The 18,112-nt window shown below is 49.2% G+C and overlaps 1 protein-coding gene across 1 annotated transcript; it reads left to right on the top strand.

The window, feature by feature from the left end:
* Positions 1-106: 106 nt before the first annotated feature.
* Positions 107-16,376, top strand: YJU2 (YJU2 splicing factor homolog). Its single transcript, XM_035120684.2, has 8 exons — positions 107-256; positions 3,671-3,771; positions 4,903-5,047; positions 6,275-6,409; positions 6,593-6,774; positions 8,267-8,390; positions 12,286-12,448; positions 12,885-16,376. Exons 1-8 carry the CDS (start codon positions 233-235, stop codon positions 13,004-13,006), a joined length of 996 nt encoding a protein of 331 aa, XP_034976575.1. The 5' UTR covers positions 107-232; the 3' UTR covers positions 13,007-16,376.
* The last annotated feature ends 1,736 nt before the right edge of the window (positions 16,377-18,112 follow it).

The following is an 18,112-nucleotide window of genomic DNA, read 5'->3' as shown; positions in this document are numbered from 1 at the left end:
CTAGACGGACGGCCTTTAAGCGAAGGACAAGGCATCTCACGCACGCACGCTGTACGCTCTAGGGAGGAAGAGATTCGGTGATCGGAGGCTTCGGGCTTTCTGACTGACCGACACCGGGAGCCAATCGGAAAGCGCCAGGAGCGCCGGCTGGAGAGGGCGCGCTTGCAGCCAATCGCAGGCGGGAAGAGGCGGGGCGGAGTGGAGAGATCCCAGCGACGGCTGAAGCGGCAAGATGTCGGAGAGGAAAGTGTTAAATGTTAGTAGAACGGGGGGGGGAGGCTGTGACGTCAGCGGTCAGTTATGGGGTCTACTTCACAAGGTTGTTGTTAAGATGAAAAAATGAGGATCCCCCAAAACCAGCCCCGATAAGTGAGGGTTGGCTGGGGGGTGGGGAGAGATCTGGGGGGTTGATCCAGGGCCCCCGAGAGGGATGTGGGGCTGGAAAGGAGTGAGGGGAACAGAGGCCTCCGCCATGGAGGGATGGGCGTCGAGGTCTGCCTCACACAGCTGCTGTTTCTCTCCCCTCAGGAGAGAGGGAGGGAGGACAGAATCTGGCCCTTGTCTCCTGGGGGTCCATGGGGAGGAAGGCAGCGCCCTTTATCATTGCAGGAAACTGGACCTGGGGGTCCCTTCCAGCTCCAGGATTACCTTGGTTCTCAAACTTAATCCGTACCAAAACCAAAGCGTTCCTAAACCAAGGCGCGCTTCCCCCGCCCCTGTTTCCCTTCTCCCATTGATCCAGAAAATGAAAGCAATAATCAATATACTATACTATGAAGTAAATAAGACAGTATTGTATATGATTAAAATTAATTTTTCTTTTTTTACCTGCACTGATGGCGGTCATTGTTTGGAGGGGGGGGGGGGCTTTTATCCACTTCTGCAGTCACATAGTCAATCAATCAGGAGCTGATTTGGGTTCCACACAGTCACAAAAACAAATTAACTGAAAAAGCCTCAAAAACAGAAACACAAAATAAATAGCAAAAAGAAAAGCACCAAACATAATCCGTTCCAGAAGTCCGTTTCACTTCCAAAATGTTCAAAAACCAAGGCACAGCTTCTGAATGGCACAGGCGCCCCGGAATCAATAGCCAACAGCCGCATCAGGCGTTCGGCTTCCAAAAAACGTTTGAAAACCGGAACATTTACCAAGGCATTTGAGAACCAAGGTACCACTGTATATGGTTCTGTGTTATTGGATAGAGAGAAAAGTACCAGTAGATAAAAGGTTCCTGTGTGGCTGGAGGGATGGAGAGGAGAGGGGGGGGGCACTGCGAAACAGCGGGGCTGGCAATCAGTTAATGGGGAGCCCCTGGTTGGTGTGGGGGAGAGAAACCCACCTTGCAGGACTGGGGCGCTTTGATTGATTGATTGATTGATTTGAATCTGGGTTGCTGCTTCACTGGCTTTTCTGTGCTCATAAACCCAAGTTCAAATCTTAGGAAAGGCCCACATTGAGACCCCGATGAGCCAGCCAGACAATGCCGGGTTATTCATTTGTATTTTATTTTATTTTTAAAGTAAAATATATACCACTTGACTGTAAGAACAAACAAACCTCAAAGCGGTTTACAAACAACAAAGCAGCAAAACTGACAGAAAAAAACCACAACCCTACTTTAAAATGTGTAAAAGTTAAAATACTAAAACAGATTCAGATAACAGGTAGGTAGCCGTGTTGGTCGGAGTCGAAACAAAAAATAAATTCCTTCAGTAGCACCTTAAAGACCAACTAAGTTTTTATTTTGGCATTAGCTTTCGTGTGCATGCACACTTCGAAAGCTCATACCAAAATAAAAACTTAGTTGGTCTTTAAGGTGCTACTGAAGGATTTTTTTATTTAGATTCAGATAACCTCCACTTTCTGTATGTCCTTATAGCATTTACATCTCGTTTCCCTAAGAGACCTCAGAGCTGCATACCTGCTTCTCTCCCCCCCCCACCCCCATTTTATATCATTTATTACTGCTTTTACATCACTCCTTTCCTCCAAGGAGCTCAAGATGGCATACTGATTTGCCTCCTCCCTCCCCATTTTAATCCCCTGTGGAAGATTAGGCCGTTGGCATCAGCACTGTGTTACCAGCACAGAAATGACCTCTCCAAGGAAAATGTGTAGGCTGGGTGCCTGGAGGTCCTGGGCTGGGTCCAAAGGAAAGCAGAGCAAGATGCTTGGCTGCAGGAGTTGCTTTTTGCAGGAGTTGCAAGATGCTTTTTGCAGGAGCAAAAACAATGCGGGAGGTACCTAGCAGTTACAAGTTAGCAGACTCTTCAGCCCTAGCAGGTGCTGTGATTCTCCAGCAGTTTGACTTCACCCCTGGAAGCGCACTCTATGATCTCTCAAGGCAGACAGATGTCAACACATGTGGCATCAGGTGCGAGGCAGGTAGAGAGGTGGTTGGAGCCTTGAAGTGCACTCGCAAGTTGGCAAGGGAAATCTGGCTTCCTCAACTCCCTTGCTCAGCCAACACCAGTGTTATTATTACTATTATTTATTATTTATACCCCGCCCATCTGGCTGGGTTTCCCCCGCCACTCTGGGCGGCTTCCAACAAATACCAAAATACATTAAAATATCACAGATTAAAAACTTCCCTAAACAGGGCTGCCTTTAGGTGTTTTCTAAATGTCAGGTAGTTGTTTATCTCCTTGACCTCCGATGGAAGGGTGTTCCACAGGGCAGGCGCCACTACCGAGAAGGCCCTCTGCCTGGTTCCCTGTAGCTTTGCTTCTCGCAGTGAGGGAACCGCCAGAAGGCCCTCGGTGCTGAACAATTGGGGTGGAGACTCTCCTTCAGGTATATAGGACCGAGGCCGTTTAGGGCTTTAAAGGTAAGCACCAACACTTTGAATTGTGCTCGGAAACGTACTGGGAGCCAATGTAGGTCTCTTAGGACCGCTGTTATGTGGTCTCAGCGGCCGCTCCCAGTCACCAGTCTAGTTGCCGCATTCTGGATTAATTGCAGTTTCCGAGTCACCTTCAAAGGTAGTCCCACTTAGAGCGCATTGCAGTAGTCCAAGTGGGAGATAACTAGAGCATGCACCACTTTGGTGAGACAGTCTTTGGGCAGGTAGGGTCTCAGCCTGCGTACCAGATGGAGCTGGTAGACAGCCGCCCTGGACACAGAATTAACCTGTGCCTCCATGGACAACTGTGAGTCCAAAATGACTCCCAGGCTGCGCACCTGGTCCTTCAAAGGCACAGTTATCCCATTCAGGACCAGGGAGTTATGCATGGTGCTTTTGAAAACACCGCGTGGTCAACTGGTGAGCAGATTTCTCAAGCAGACCCAAAAAGGTTCACCACTCCTTGCTGCAAGAGAGAACAAAGAGCCCAAGTTCACTGCGTCAGCTTCATGTCAGAGGGGCAAATTTCAGCCAGTCTCTCCAGGGCTGGGAAATTGGGATAGACATGGCGAGAAATAAATAAGGAGCTTGAAAAGCAAATTGACCGGAGAAGCTTGCAGAATAAAGAAGTGGCTGGCCCTGTCCCATTTGGGATGGAGGTAGTGCTAAGTTGCTTAGTAGGTGTTTTTGTGCTACTGGAAAACGTGATTTTGTGACCACCAGCTCCTGGGCACTGCCAAAGTTTGTAGTGGGCACTGCCAAAGCCTGCATGAGAACGATCTACTCTTTCACCTGACCCATCTTTTTTCCTTGTGTCCTAGAAATACTACCCTCCAGACTTTGATCCATCTAAGATCCCCAAGCTTAAACTTCCAAAGGACAGGCAGTATGTGGTCCGACTGATGGCACCTTTCAACATGCGGTAAGGAAGAATGTTGCGCGAGACCCTTTTCCCCCCTGAGATTTTTTGGGCCTTATTGGCTCAGTTACATCGCCAGAGCTTTCTGTGTGAAATGACTTAGTTGTGTGGAAGGTGTTTGTTAGGATTTTAATCTGGTTTGAGAAAGGTGAAAGGCACCTGGATCCTCAGGAATTTGTTGGTGGTGTTTTCTAGGGATTTAAACCCATTCTCAGCTCTTGAACCTTTGTAAAGGTTCTTGGTTGGCTTGCCTTCTATTTCACCTTTCCTTGTATCCAACTATTTGATTAAAAATTTAACAGCCGTTTTAAGCAGCTAGTCCCCATCTTGAGGCCTCAGAACAAGGGGGAGAAAACATATGGAAAAGTAAGTTACTGGTTGGCATAGATGTTCTTATTATACTCTTTTCTCAGTCATTGTAAAAGAGGGAAATAGGAGTCTCCTGAGCACCCTTAACAAACTATAGCCCCCAAGATGATTTGGGGTGAAGCCATGGCTCTTAAAGTGCTGTTGCATAAAGGTGGAATTAAGCTATGCATCCTTAAATAAAAAAATTAAAAGGCTTTTATTATTTACAAAAATAAACCCCAAAAGTTCAAAACCTAAAAAGATTTCATTTGAGATATAATAACAAAGAAGAAAGAACCAGATGTGAACATGAGAATTGAGATTACAGTTTCTGGTCTAACAACAACAACAATTTATTGCTTATACCGCACTCCCCAGCCTCCCCAGCCACTCTGGGTGGCTTCCAACAGGATATTAAAAACACAATAAAACATCAGACATTAAAAACTTCCCTAAACAGGGAAGAAATACAGGGTTATAATACTCACAGCAATCTGTGCAGATTTTCGTTTTCTTGTACCTTATTACATCAATACATATATAGTGGTGCATTTTTCAGTGAAAACATTGCCAGACTCTCTTCTTTCCCTTACTTGTATGTTTAACCATATTTACAATATCCTAGACTTAGTTATCTGTTCCTCCAAAGCTGGCATTCTTAATTTTTTTTGCCCCCAATATTAATTGAGTAATAGTCATCCTAGCATCTTGTTCTCATACTGGACACCCAGATGCCCCAGTGAGGAGTCATTGATATAAGAAGAAGCAACTGTTTAAACTGTCTAGGTGCAAGACCTGTGGCGAGTACATCTACAAAGGAAAGAAGTTCAATGCCCGGAAGGAGACGGTCCAGAATGAGTCTTACCTGGGGCTTCCCATCTTCCGGTTTTATATCAAATGCACCCGCTGCCTTGCAGAAATCACCTTCAAGGTAGGAGCTGTCTTCATCCTTCTTTTCCCCCAGTGCAGCTGAAAAACAAATAATGGAAATACACCATTTGATGCGTCAATGCAATCGCAAATTGGAAACACCAGTCAGCGGGAAAGCATTCTGCACTAACTGCAGGTTCTGGGTCATGCACAAGGGAACCCCCAAATTGAGTGGCACTGCAGTGATCCAGCCTTGAGATATAACCAGAGCATGATGGAGAAGAAAGTCCTTGTCCTTGAGGTGTGTTGATCATGCATTCCTTAGCACAGGATAATTACAGGTATCTCCCCACATATGCGGGGGTTACATTCTGGACTCCTGCAGATAAGCAAGCACCCTCTAAACACCTTCTCTGCTGCACTCTCTCCAATCTGGACCAAAAATACTGTAATCCCGAAATTGTGGATAATTACGGTAGAATTGAAGCTCTGGGGCCTGCTGGAGGCAGGGAGGCTGAGCAGTTTAAACAAAGCCCCACTGTGTCTCCAGACTTTTTGTGGCTTCCTCCACCCTCTGGGTCCACATGGACTCTCCAACTCTCTCCTGCCATGTCCAGCTTTGAATCAAATTATTTATTTCCCTGTACCGCTTGTATATGTGGTTGCGTGTGAGTCGCGTGAAAGTGGAGGGACACCTGTACAAGAGAATTGCCATTTGAAGGCTTTGTGATTCTGCCTCCCTGCTATGCATCCTAAATAAATTGGCAGGGTTTGATTATTTGTGTTCCTTTAGCTAAGCATGGCTCAAGACTGCTTGGGCAAACTTCCTGACAGTAAGAGCTGTTCGGCAGTGGAATTTGCTACCAAGGAGTGTGGTGGAGTCTCCTTCTTTGGAGGTCTTTAAGCAGAGGCTTGACAGACATATGTCAGGAATGCTTTGATGGTGTTTCCTGCTTGGCAGGGGGTTGGACTGGATGGCCCTTGTGGTCTCTTCCAACTCTATGATTCTATGAAATAGTAACAAGAGTCCTGCTGGATCAGACCCCAAAAGTCCTTCATCTAGCCCAGCATCTTCTTTCCCCAGTGGACAAACAGATGAGGGCTTGAAGGCCAGAGCCTCTCCTGCTGCGAGGAACAAAGCAGCAGCTGCTGGATCACTGTCCTCACAGTGGCCAACCGTGCGCTCATGGTGTGCTCCCCGACTAGCAGTCATGCACAGGCCAGGAGCAACTCGTCCTATGTGTCTCCCACTGAAATAGCTCCCTCTTGCTTCCTGTGTCCCCGTCAGACAGACCCCGAGAACACGGACTACGCCATGGAGCATGGGGCCACGCGGAACTTCCAGGCCGAGAAGCTGCTGGAGGAAGAGGAGAAGCGCCTGCAGAAAGAGAGAGAGGATGAGGAGCTGAACAACCCAATGAAGGTATTTCCCACCAGTCCCACGCGGGAAACCTTCCCGTTCATTTACTGTAAGTTCCTGTTCATTCATTGCTGTAGGTTGCTTTGAGTTAATTTGGTTAAACTGGTTAGTTTAATGGACAATGACAAAGGCGAGTGTAAGAATAACAAAAGTAATAAAAACATATGTTCCTGCTTTACCCCTAAGGTTTTGGAGAACAGGACCAAGGACTCCAAGCTGGAGATGGAAGTTCTGGAGAACCTCCAGGAGCTGAAGGAGCTGAACCAGCGCCAGGCCCACGTGGACTTTGAGTCCATGCTGCAGCAGTACAAAGACTACGAGGAGCAGCAGAAAGTGCGGGAGCTGGAGGAGGACGAGCAGGAGACTAAGTGAGAGCCAGGGCTGCCTCACATGACTTCCTGTTGTGGAGGAGACACCCAAAAAAGGGGGGGTGTGCTAGTGCTGACAGTGGTGTGTGAATGTTTTACTGCTAACTAGGAGCTGCTACCCCTGCTTGCTTTGCTTGCCTAACCCTCTCCTTCCCCTTAGAGCAGGCATTTCCAAACTGCGGCCATCCAGATGTTTTGGCCTACAACTCCCATGATCCCTAGCTAAGAGGACCAGTGGTCAGGGATGATGGGAATTGTAGTCCAAAACATCTGGAGGGCCGAAGTTTTGGGGGTGCCTGCCTTAGAGCTTGACAGAAGCATGATGATGATGTTTATTTATACCCTTCCCATTGGCTGGGTTTCCCCAGTCACTCTGGGCGGCTTACAGCATACAGTGGTGCCTCGCTAGACGAAATTAATTCGTTCCACGGGTCTTTTCTTATAGCGAAAAATTCGTCTAGCGAATCCCATAGGAATGCATTGAATTTTTTTGAATTTTTTTTTTTGCCCATAGGAACACATTAATTGAATTTCAATGCATTCCTATGGGAAACAGCGATTCGCTAGACGAATTTTTCGTAAAACGCATTCGTCTAGCGAGGCAACCTCTGCTCGAAAAATCCTTGCGTTAAGCGGAAATTTCGTTAAGCAGGGCATTCGTTAAGCGAGGCACCACTGTATATACAAATTTAGTAAAAAGCCCCCCCCCCCCCCCGCCCGCATATCATTTCCCCTGACAGGCCTGCCCCCATGTTGGAGGTGCAGATGAGAAGGACAGGGAGAACTGCAGAAAGCTTAAACCTTCTCATGCCGTCACCGGCCACCTTGCCACCTCTTCTGGCCATCTCGTTCCTTCCTGTGCTCCTCCCCCTGACGGAACAGCTCTTCTTCCTAATTTGCTGGGTGGCAGCAGCAGAGGAAGCAGGTCCCTGAGCTGGCCCGGGAGGAGGAAGGTGGCTGATCATAGTAGCACCAGCCAGTTGTGTTGCTGGGGTCGGCCAGACCAACTGAATCCTGGAGGCAGGGGCCCTGGCGCTGGGAGACTGAGGAGCCGGTGGAGTTTGTGGACAGCTGCAGCCCATCTACAGTTTGCCTGGGCTTCCTGTCCCCCTGCTTCTTGTCACACTGTCGTTCAGGGTTTCCCAAACTTGGGTCTCCAGCTGCTTTTGGACTACAGTTCCCATAATCGCAGACCAGTGGTCCTGCTGACTAGGGATGATGGGAGTTGAGACCCGAGTTTGGGAAAACCTGCTGTAGCTCATCGTGCCACCTGCCTGTGGACAACTAGCTAGCAGCATGACAACATTTTTACATGTTTATTACATACTAAAATTTAGAATTGCTTCCCCCCACCCCTACTTCCTGAACCCTGGTTTCCTTTGACAAAATCTTTCCCTTAGAGCAGCTAGCAGCTATCTGAAATTTGACTTGGGCACAATGAGCTAACCTGCTGCATTCCTGTGTTCTGCCTGCTTATATGTCCCCCTGCCAGAACTATGCTGGAACAAGCTCAGAGCAGGAGGCTGCTCCAAGACTCTGATTCAGAGGATGAGGACTCTGCTTCACGCCCTGCTAAGCCGTTTGCAAAAGCGAAGCCTACTGACATCCTGCAAGAGGTATTGTGCAGAGAGGACTGTCCCACCACACACAGGTGCATCCCTGAGATGCCCGTTGCCATGAGAGACGTACCCCTACCCCCCGAGCCCCAGGTCATTGGTCATGTCTCAATTGCATTGCTAGTGATGAGTTCAGACTTGGCACCCTCTGCCTGCCCACACCATGCAAAAGGGAATTCCATTGAAACGTTGGGGAATCCCTTCCCAATCTCGGGCATCACCTTGATTTTAGGGTGTGTTTACAGCAACAGGAGGAAAACGGCTAGATCAGGAGTGTTGAGGCAGATGCAGCCAGAATAGTGTGGATTGCTGAACAATAGCTACAACTTTATACGTGGTCTGGAGGCTCCGTCTGGTGGGAAACACTGCAGCTGGAGTGTTGATGGGGACAGACTCAGGTGCTCAAAAGCTTGCGCTGGCTGCCCCTTCGCTACCAGGCCAAGTGGAAGGTTCTTGTAATTCATTTACACGGCCTTTAACAATTTGGATCCAGGGTGCCTCCAGGTACGCCTCATCTCTTGCATCCCTGCTTGATCACTGATTATTGTAACTCGCTCTACGCGGGGCTGCCCTTAAAACTGACCCAGAAACTCTAGCGCAGGGGTGTCAAACTCAAATTCATCGGGGGCCGCATCAGCAGTTTGGTCACCCTCAAAGGGCCGGTTGTATCTGTACAAGCTTCTTAGCGCCCGCTCCGCCACGTGGCACTAATGTGGTGGTCTTTTAAGGTGACCTGCATGCCCAGAAGCACTCTCCTTTTTTCTTTTCCCCTCCTCTGAACACAGTTCAGCAGCAGGATCAGCGGCAGCTGCTGACTAACACTTTATCATAGATTTGCATAGCTGCCAAGTTTTCCCTTTTCTCGCGAGGAAGCCTATTCAGCATAAGGGAAAATCCCTTTAAAAAGGGGATAACTTGGCAGCTATGGATTTGTAGAGTTGGGAGGGACCCTGAGGGTCATCCAATCCAACCCCCTGCAATGCAGGAACCTCAACAAAAGCATCCATGACAGATGGTCATGCAACCTCTGCTTAGAAACCTCCAAGGAGAGTCCACCACCTCCCAAGGGAGACCACTCCACTGACAAACAGCTCTTTCAACCAGAAGGTTATTCCTGATGTTTAGTTTGGAATCTCCTTTCTTTTAACTTGAAGCCATTCATTTGAGTCCTGCCCTCCAGAGCAGGATAAAACAAACTTGCTCCATCTTCCATATCAAGGTGTGTGTGCGTGGGTTTGTAGGGGGGTGTTGAATCAAATAAAGGTGTGGGGGTGTTGAACAAACTCAAGTGCTCTGTGTCTGTGTGTGTGTTGAAGCAAGCCAGAGGGTGTGTATTTGTGTGTGGGCAAGTAAAGAGGTGTTGAAGAGAAGCTTAAGGGCTCTGTGTGTGTATGTTGGGGTTGGAGCAGCCCTCTCTGCCCCTCGCCCCGTTCAACAAAGAGCAGCTGAGGGAAGCGACTTTCTTCCTGTCGCCGAGGCTGCTAACGCGGGTGGGCTGCTCGTTCCTCCCCCCCCCACCGCAAAAGCGGAGCACGCTGGCAGTGGCTTGGGAGGAAGAAGAGCAGCATCGTTAAGGGCTGCCCCCCTCCTCTTCGTGAAGGCAGCCCCCGTGCCTTCCCTGCTCCCTGTCAAACTTCTCCCCCTCCCCCCGCAGCTTGTAAAAGCAGGCTTTTGCAAGCGGCAGAGATGCTTCACGGAGCAGGGGAGGAGGGGCAGGCTCGCTTTTCCCGGAGCGGAGCTGCTTCGGAGGGAAGGAGGTGGAGCCATCCTCTGTGCTCACCCGAAAGCAGCAAAGAGGGAGAAAAGTCTTGGGTGGCGCTTGGATCCTGACCCGGGCTCCTGGAAGGGAGGGGGCGGTGGAGAAAAAAAGCAGAGGCGTTGCTAGCAGCCCTCTCGGCTTGCAATTGCAAGCGCAGCAGGAGCGGCGTCTGCAGCTGCCGCCGAGTTGCCCGTGCGCAGGGCGCGAGGAGGAGCCTGCGGAGGAAGGAGGGACGAGGAGGCGGCAAGGGAGGGAGGGGCGCGTCTTGGCCAGGAGCAAGGTGAGGAGGCCGGCCGGGAGGCCGGACAGACGGACGCGGAGCCGCCGCCGCTGCAGAGGCCCCGACCTTGTCCACCTTCTCCTGCTCCTCCTCCGGCTGCTGCGCCTCTCAGCTGTTTTTTGCTTCTAGGGGGGCAGCTGCAGTGACACGCTGGCGGTGGCTTGGGAGGAGGAAGGGCAGCCCTCGTGCCTTCCCTGCTCCCTGTCAAACCTCTCCTCCTCCCCCCCCCCGCAGCTGCCCCCCCTAGAAGCAAAAAAAAACAGCTGAGAGGCGCAGCGCCATGCTCCGCCTTCTAGGAGCAGGGAGGCGAGGGGTGGGCCAGTTAGGAGGGAGGGGCGTCAGCGTCACGCCAGCCAGTCAATAACGCGGCGCCTTGCTAGCCTAGCCCGCCCCTCTCCCCTCCTCCCCAGCCCCGAGCCCGGCAGCCTCAGAAAGAAAACAAAAGCGCGCCGTAAGCTCAGGGGAAAGAAAGCCACCACAGGCATGCCTAAATGAACGTTCCGGCCCTGGGCGGGCGGCGGGCCACATCACGAGGTCTGGCGGGCCGGATTAGGCCCCCGGGCCTTGACTCTGACACCCGTGCTCTAGCGGGTGCAGAATGCTGCGGCGAGGCTCCTTACGGGGTCCCGGCCGTGGGATCACATTCATCCAGTGCTTTACCAGCTGCACTGGCTCCCGGTGGAGTACAGGATCAGGTTTAAGGTGCTGGTTTTGACTTTTAAAGCCCTATGCGGCTTGGGACCCTTGTACCTACGGGACCGCCTCTCCTGGTATGCCCCGCGGAGGACCTTAAGGTCCACAAACAACAATACTTTGGAGATCCCGAGCCATAAGGTGGCTAGATTGGCCTTTACTAGAGCCAGGGCCTTTTCAGTATTGGCCCCAACTTGGTGGAACGCTCTTTCCCAGGAGACCAGGGCCCTGTGGGATTTGTCATCTTTCCGCAGGGCCTGCAAGACAGAGCTGTTCCGCCTGGCCTTTGGGTTGGACTTAGCCTGACCCCTGTGTTTTCCTCCCTCATGGCCTGGATTTATGGACTACTTGAAATGAGGCTGCATTTTAAATTTTAATACGGTATTTTAATCTGTATTTTAATTAAATGTTTTTATGTTTTATTGTGGTTTTGTTGGTGTGAGCCGCCCTGAGCCCGGTTTTTGACTGGGGAGGGCGGGGTATAAATAAAAAATTATTATTATTATGAAGTCTTTTGGGAAGACTGTTAGTGGTCTCCCTCGGCACAGATGCTTGTCTTGGATCCACCAGGAGCCCAGGCACCCATAAGCACATAAAAAGAAACCCACAAGTAGGATCCAAGCTCGAGAGCACTCTCCTCTGTCGCCATTTCCAGCAATGGGTTCTGTATTTGGCGCCTAATCTTGTGGGAACTTCCAGCTGAGGTTTTTGAACTTCCAGCACTTACGGAAGGCTTTTTCATTCCATCAGGAATTTCAGTCACATTCAGATTTTATAGTTTTCATTTTTAATCTTATTGCACTGGGCATCTGGTACAGTGCTTAGAGGCAGCTGTGACAAAACAGTATTGAATTGTCAAAACAAATAAATGAACTCCCATTGTTGGCTGCGCTTGCTGGGGGTGTTGGGAGTTGTAGTTCAGCGATACCGGGCAGAGCAGAGGGTCCCCTGCACCTGGCGCATTCAGTGATTCTCTGGGTGGAAGAAAACAAAGATGACTTACTATACATGCATAATTCTAAAGTTTATGTTTGTGCAAACCACAATTGCAGAGTTGAGTAGATAGGTTACTGGAGTTGTTAGCCTTTTAACCCCCAGTGTGCAACACAAAATCTTATTGTGCTCTCCCATCCCATTCCCCCCCCCCCCCGGCCTCATCTCAGGACTCTGAGCCTCAAGCAAAGAAGCTGAAGGTGGAAAGCTGGGAGAGGAGCATCGGGAAACTCTCAAGCAAGGTCAAACTGTCTGGGCTGGTGACCGCCAAGAGGAAGTCAGTTAGTAGTGCGGCCAATGGAGCAGGCTGTGGAGATGCACCGCCAGGCGCAGGTAATGGAGGGGGTGGAGAGTTTAAAAGTATCTCTCTCTCTCTCTCTCTCTCTCTCTCTCTCTCTCTCTCTCTCTCTCTCTCTCCCCCTCCCTCCCTCCCTCCCTCCCTCCCTCCCTCCTTTATATCTTTGATGGCCCTATTCGGAAGCTTTTCAAATTCTACAACCTCCTTTCTGAGGATACCGGAACCGTACACAGTATTCCCAAGGTGGTTGCACCATAGATTTGATAATGGCATCATGACGCTGGCAGTTCTCATCTCCTGTTGCTGAACTGCAGCTCCCACCATCCCTGACTATTGAGCATGCTGGCTGTTGGGGCTGCTGGAAGTTGGAGTCCAGCAGCATCTGTAGGATCCCCACCCCTGATCTAGAATATGCTTTGAGGTCTCTGCCTCCCCAGCTTATGCCTTTGCTTCTGTTTTGGCTGTTTCCAGGTGCTGGAACTACAAGCAGCACCTCTGGAGGTGCCTCCCTGGCTTCTGTCCTCAAAGCAGGAGGTTCCTCCCTCAGCCTTCTGGGAGCCTATTCTGACAGCGAGGACAGCAAGAGCGACTGAGCGCCACAGTAGAGTGACACCCCCCCAAGCTTCACACAATACTTCCCTGGTAGTCGGTCTCCCTACAAAGTGGTATCTCGTCCACCTGTACACCAAACCACCTGCAGATGTTTCTTTTTTCCTCCTTGGAACCTTTCTGCAACATTTGCCTTGACCTGCTCCTCCCGATGTGACTTGGGCATCCACAAACGGGTCTCCTTTCTGCCACCTCTAGCCAACCTGCCACCGTGAGGCAGACAGTCAGCCTCCTCCTGGATTCCTGTGGTGGTTTGGTACAGAGAAATCTCGCAAAGCTTGAAGGGCCATATGCAGAGCCAGCCCCCGGAGAGTGCTGAAACCCCAGGCCAGGCCAGGCCAGGGAAGTTCCCTCTCTGGTCTTCTTTGCAGCCCACTTGGTACAGCTGGTTCATTCCAGAGGAGCAGGACCCCAAATGCAAGGGGGCCGGCTAGTGAACAGCCAACGTGAGGGGAAATAGGACCTCCACGACCCCAACCAGCACAAGAAGTCCCACCCACCCCAAGAAGTGGGGGGGGGGGAATTGCTTTGTTTACCGAGTTGAAGGTCCTCCAAGTTGACAGCGCCACGTTCCGTCCCCTGCTCTCTATTGGACGTTTCCAATAACCAGAAGCCTAGCAAAGTGTGTGGGTGTCATCCATCCACCATTTTGAATTTGACAGTGAAAGAAGAACAGCCTGTTGTCATCCCCACAAACACAGATAGACGTCTGTCATTTTGATAACAACTTGGAAGGAAATGAGGGAGGGGAGGGGCTTACCATATTTGTTCATGCTAATCGGTTTGCATGTGGTCAGACGGGACATGAGATTAAGCACACCTTGCGTGCTCAGGTTTTATTCATCCTAAGTAGCAGCTACTCATGGGTTCAAGGCATTCTAGACTGGGGCTGCAGGAGGCAAAGGGTAAGCCTTCTCTTTTTTTCCCCCTTCCTGAAATCTTAAGTTATGTGCTTAACCTCAGGTGGATTGTTTTGTCCTCATCTCCCAAAGTCCTGGGGCTTGTTTAGTAGAATATCCGCCCTTGTCTGCCTGCATCAGTCAAGCTGCCATCAGTGTAACTTAATAAAAGATACAGGTGAAAGTGTGCTCAATTCCCCCCTTATTAGAGGTTACCACCCACACACTTCTGCTGCGCTTTTCTGCTTGTGTGGTGGCACCTTGGTAAAACCACTTCTCACTGTTTGTAGCAGAGTTTTCCCCGGAGGCAGAGGACAAGAACAGGAGTCGTACTCAAATTCAAGGAGTCAAGAGCTTCTTTATCACTTGACTGGTTGCACAAGCATTTCTGTTGTTATTATTATATACAAGCTATTTACATTCCTTCTTGATCTCTCCAGCACGGTATACTCTCAGTCCATTAATTAACAATCCTGACACAGCAAAACTCACAGTATCAGCAGCACACGTTGTCTTACTTCCAACCTTGTTGTCGATGAGTGCGCTGACAGCATGTGTGTGTGGTTTCCTTGTGCAGAAATTGCAGCCTGCAACTTCCTCCCTTTATTTGCATCTCCAGCTGACACCACTCAAGCCTAGAGCGCCACTTTCCTAACACTCCTGCACCTTGAATTATATTTTCTTGCATCCTCATACCCAGCGTTGCTTGGAAATTCTAAGAAACCAAAACATCAGTTTTGAAAATTCATTCCAGGATTCTAGTACAGGAGTGTATTTAAGGCCTGGAAACAATGCCTTATGAGGAACGGCTTAGGGAGCTGGGTATGTTTAGCCTGGAGAAGAGAAGGTTAAGGGGTGATATGATAGCCATGTTCAAATATATTAAAGGATGCGATATAGAGGAGGGTGAAAGGTTGTTTTCTGCTGCTCCAGAGATGCGGACATGGAGCAATGGATTCAAACTACAAGAAAGAAGATTCCACCAAAACATTAGGAAGAACTTCCTGACAGTAAGAGCTGTTTGGCAGTGGAATTTGCTGCCAAGGAGTGTGGTGGAGTCTCCTTCTTTGGAGGTCTTTAAGCGGGGACTTGACAGCCATATGTCAAGAATGCTTTGATGGTGTTTCCTGCTTGGCAGGGGGTTGGACTGGATGGCCCTTGTGGTCTCTTCCAACTCTATGATTCTATGATTTAATTTTATAGAACATAACATTTTGACATGATGGTCCAGAAACTACACAACGTTTCCAGCTTCTTGGGTTGCAAAGGAGTTGGGATGTTTTCAGGCTGGTCTCTGTAAGGGAAATGGTATTGAAAGCTTGGGTTTGAACTCACCAGCCCAAGAACAGCAGTAGCACAGGGCTGAAGACTAGAAATGGGTCCCGGGGTAAGAGAGCAACCAGAGGCAAGGCAGGCACAGATTATGCAATGGAGTGCGAGAGATCCTGAGTGCCAGGCTGGTGGTGGGGAGGCGACTTCAGGGTCATTTGGCAGAAGGTAAAAGGACGTGGGTGGCACTGTGGTCTAAACCACAGAGCTAGGGCTTGCCGAGCAGGTCGGTGGTTCGAATCCCCGCGACGGGGTGAGCTCCTGTTGTTTGGTCCCTGCTCCTGCCAACCTAGCAGTTGGAAAGCACGTCAAAGTGCAAGTAGATAAATAGGTACCGCTCCGGCGGGAAGCTAAACGGCGTTTCTGTGCGCTGCTCTGGTTCGCCAGAAGTGGCTTTGTCATGCTGGCCACATGACCCGGAAGATGTACTCCAGCTCCCTTGGCCAATAATGCGAGATGAGCGCCGCAACCCCAGAGTTGTCTGCAACTGGACCTAACGGTCAGGGGTCCCTTACCTTAAAAGGAAGGCAGGGGGGGGTCTGCCCACTTGAATTGGGTCAACCCAATGCATGTTGGAAACCTGTAAGAAGGCCCTGAGCACAAGAGCAACTCTCCGCTCCTGTGGTTTCCTGCAATGGGTACTCAGAAGCATCGTTGCCTCCAACCAGGGGGCAGAACAGAGCCATCCTGGCTAGTAGCCATTGGTGGCGCACACTTCCATGAATTTGTCCAACCCTCTTGTAAGCCCATCCAAGTTGGTGGCCATCACTGCCTCCTGTGGGAGGGAGTTCCACAGTTTATGTGCAGTGGGAAGAAGGACTTTCCTATACTGTATCTATCCTGAATCTTCCAGCATTGATCTTCATTGAATGCCTGTGGGTTCCAGTGTTATGAAAGAGAGACGGACGCTTTTCCCTACCCACTTCCTCCATGCCATGCATTACCCGCCCCTCCCCCTTCTATCCTGTCTCCTCTCACTTGCCTTTTCTCCAAAACGAAAAGTCCCAAGCACTGCACTTTTTCCTTAAAGGAGATCCCATTGTATGGCTGGGGGAAGAGGGGGGAGAGGAAGACAGTGATCTCGGCCCGGATGCCCTCTTAACGCATCACACACTCCGCCTTCTACAATAAGATTATTATTATTTTTAAAGTAGTTTTTGCAAGTAAAGTAATGGCTGTCGCTTCTGTTTTGATTGTTTCACCTTGTACATGAAAAGAAAATCTCTGTCCAAATGAGCTGCAGCAGAAAGTCTTTTTGGCAGAAGTCCCAGTCCTGGCTTAGCCAGAAAGAGCTTCCTTTCCGGGGCTAGAAGGAGCAGCCTGTCTGATTCTGCCAACCTTCAATGAACGTCCACAAGTTCTAGTGTTACGAGGGAGGGACCAAATCACTTTCTCCATGCCATTCATACTTTTATACGCTCCTATCTTGTCGCCTCTTCCTCACACCGATGAAATCACAGGGGCCTTTTCTGCTGATCTCATAATGTACCTCTGCTCCAAACAGACATCACTCTCAGTTCCTCTTGCAGCCTGCAGGGGGCATCTTGCAGTGAGAGTTATTTTTAAATGGCAGCTGGAACAAGGCGAATGGTCTGCTGGCAGACTTCTCGGTCCCTCCGTTGGCGTGTCAGTCTGTAGCTGTTCCGCCTCCTCATAGATGCTCTGGTGTGATTGGCACATGGATAAAGAGGATGAGAGTGGGAAGTTGCCGCAAAACAGTCTGATCTTACACAGAGCGCAAAAGGAAAAGGTTCTGATGAAAGCCCAGAAACATCTGCAGGGGCACTGGGTTGGCAAAGGCTGCCTTCTCTGCTCCAGGGTTGAGCTGGCTTTATTTTAGAGCATTCTTTCCTCGCTCTTCAGCCCAAAAGGCTCCCAGTGCACCTTGCATACAATTGCTTTGAAACAAGCCCTCAGGGTTATGATTTACGAAACCACACAAGGGGAAAAGGGGGGGGGAGCAAACTTGGACACCAGTTCTTAACTTCATATAATGACCAGGATTGCCAGGTCAGGAGCATCTCAGACCCCGAGATTTCAGGACCCAAAGTTGAGACCGAGTGATCTCCTAATTATATGATTGTAAAATCCTTTATGCACTTTCCCATACCATAAGTATGCATCCCATCCATATCCATTGCCATGACATTCCAAATCTAGTACTTCTTCCTTTTCCAATTTTATCCAGTCCCTAATCCAAACCAAACATGCAGCCTTGTAATAAAATTTAAGATCTGGGAGGGAGAAACCTCTTTCTTTTATATCTATACGTATATTATGTTTAATCCTTGGCCTCCCCCCGCCCCCGATAAACTTAGAATTATCCTTTTGCCATTGTCTGAGGCAGTCATCCTTAACCATTACTAGGACTGTCTGAAAAAGGAAGAGCATTTTTGGTAACACATTCATTTTTACAGCAGCAATTCTTCGTAGTAGGGAAAGGTTCATTCTGCTCCAAATTTCTAAATTTCTTTTTATCTCACCCCATATTTTTTCATAATTGTCTTTGTATACATTTAAATTTCTTGTCGTTAGCCATATTCCTAAATATTTTACCTTTTTATGAATCTCTATCTTGATGCTTTGAGCCAATTCTTTTCTTCTTCTTCTTTTAAATTTTTGACTAATAGTTTGGTTTTATTTCTATTTAATTTACATCCTGCCACCTTCCCAAATTCTTGGATTTTCTTTATTACCCTAGGGGAGAGAGTTTTTGGGATCTTCCACTGTAATTACTAAATCATCAGAAAAGGCTTTCAGTTTAAATTCAATTTTCCCCCAGTTTTTATCCCTGTGATCTCTTTATCTGCTCTTATATTCCTTGCAAGTATTTCCAGAACCAAAATAAACAACAGCGGTGAT

The sequence above is a fragment of the Zootoca vivipara genome, chromosome 6, assembly GCF_963506605.1.
Source record: "Zootoca vivipara chromosome 6, rZooViv1.1, whole genome shotgun sequence".
Taxonomy (NCBI): domain Eukaryota; kingdom Metazoa; phylum Chordata; class Lepidosauria; order Squamata; family Lacertidae; genus Zootoca; species Zootoca vivipara.
Note: the sequence above shows the minus strand (reverse complement) of the source record. Positions and strands in the feature narration are given on the sequence as shown.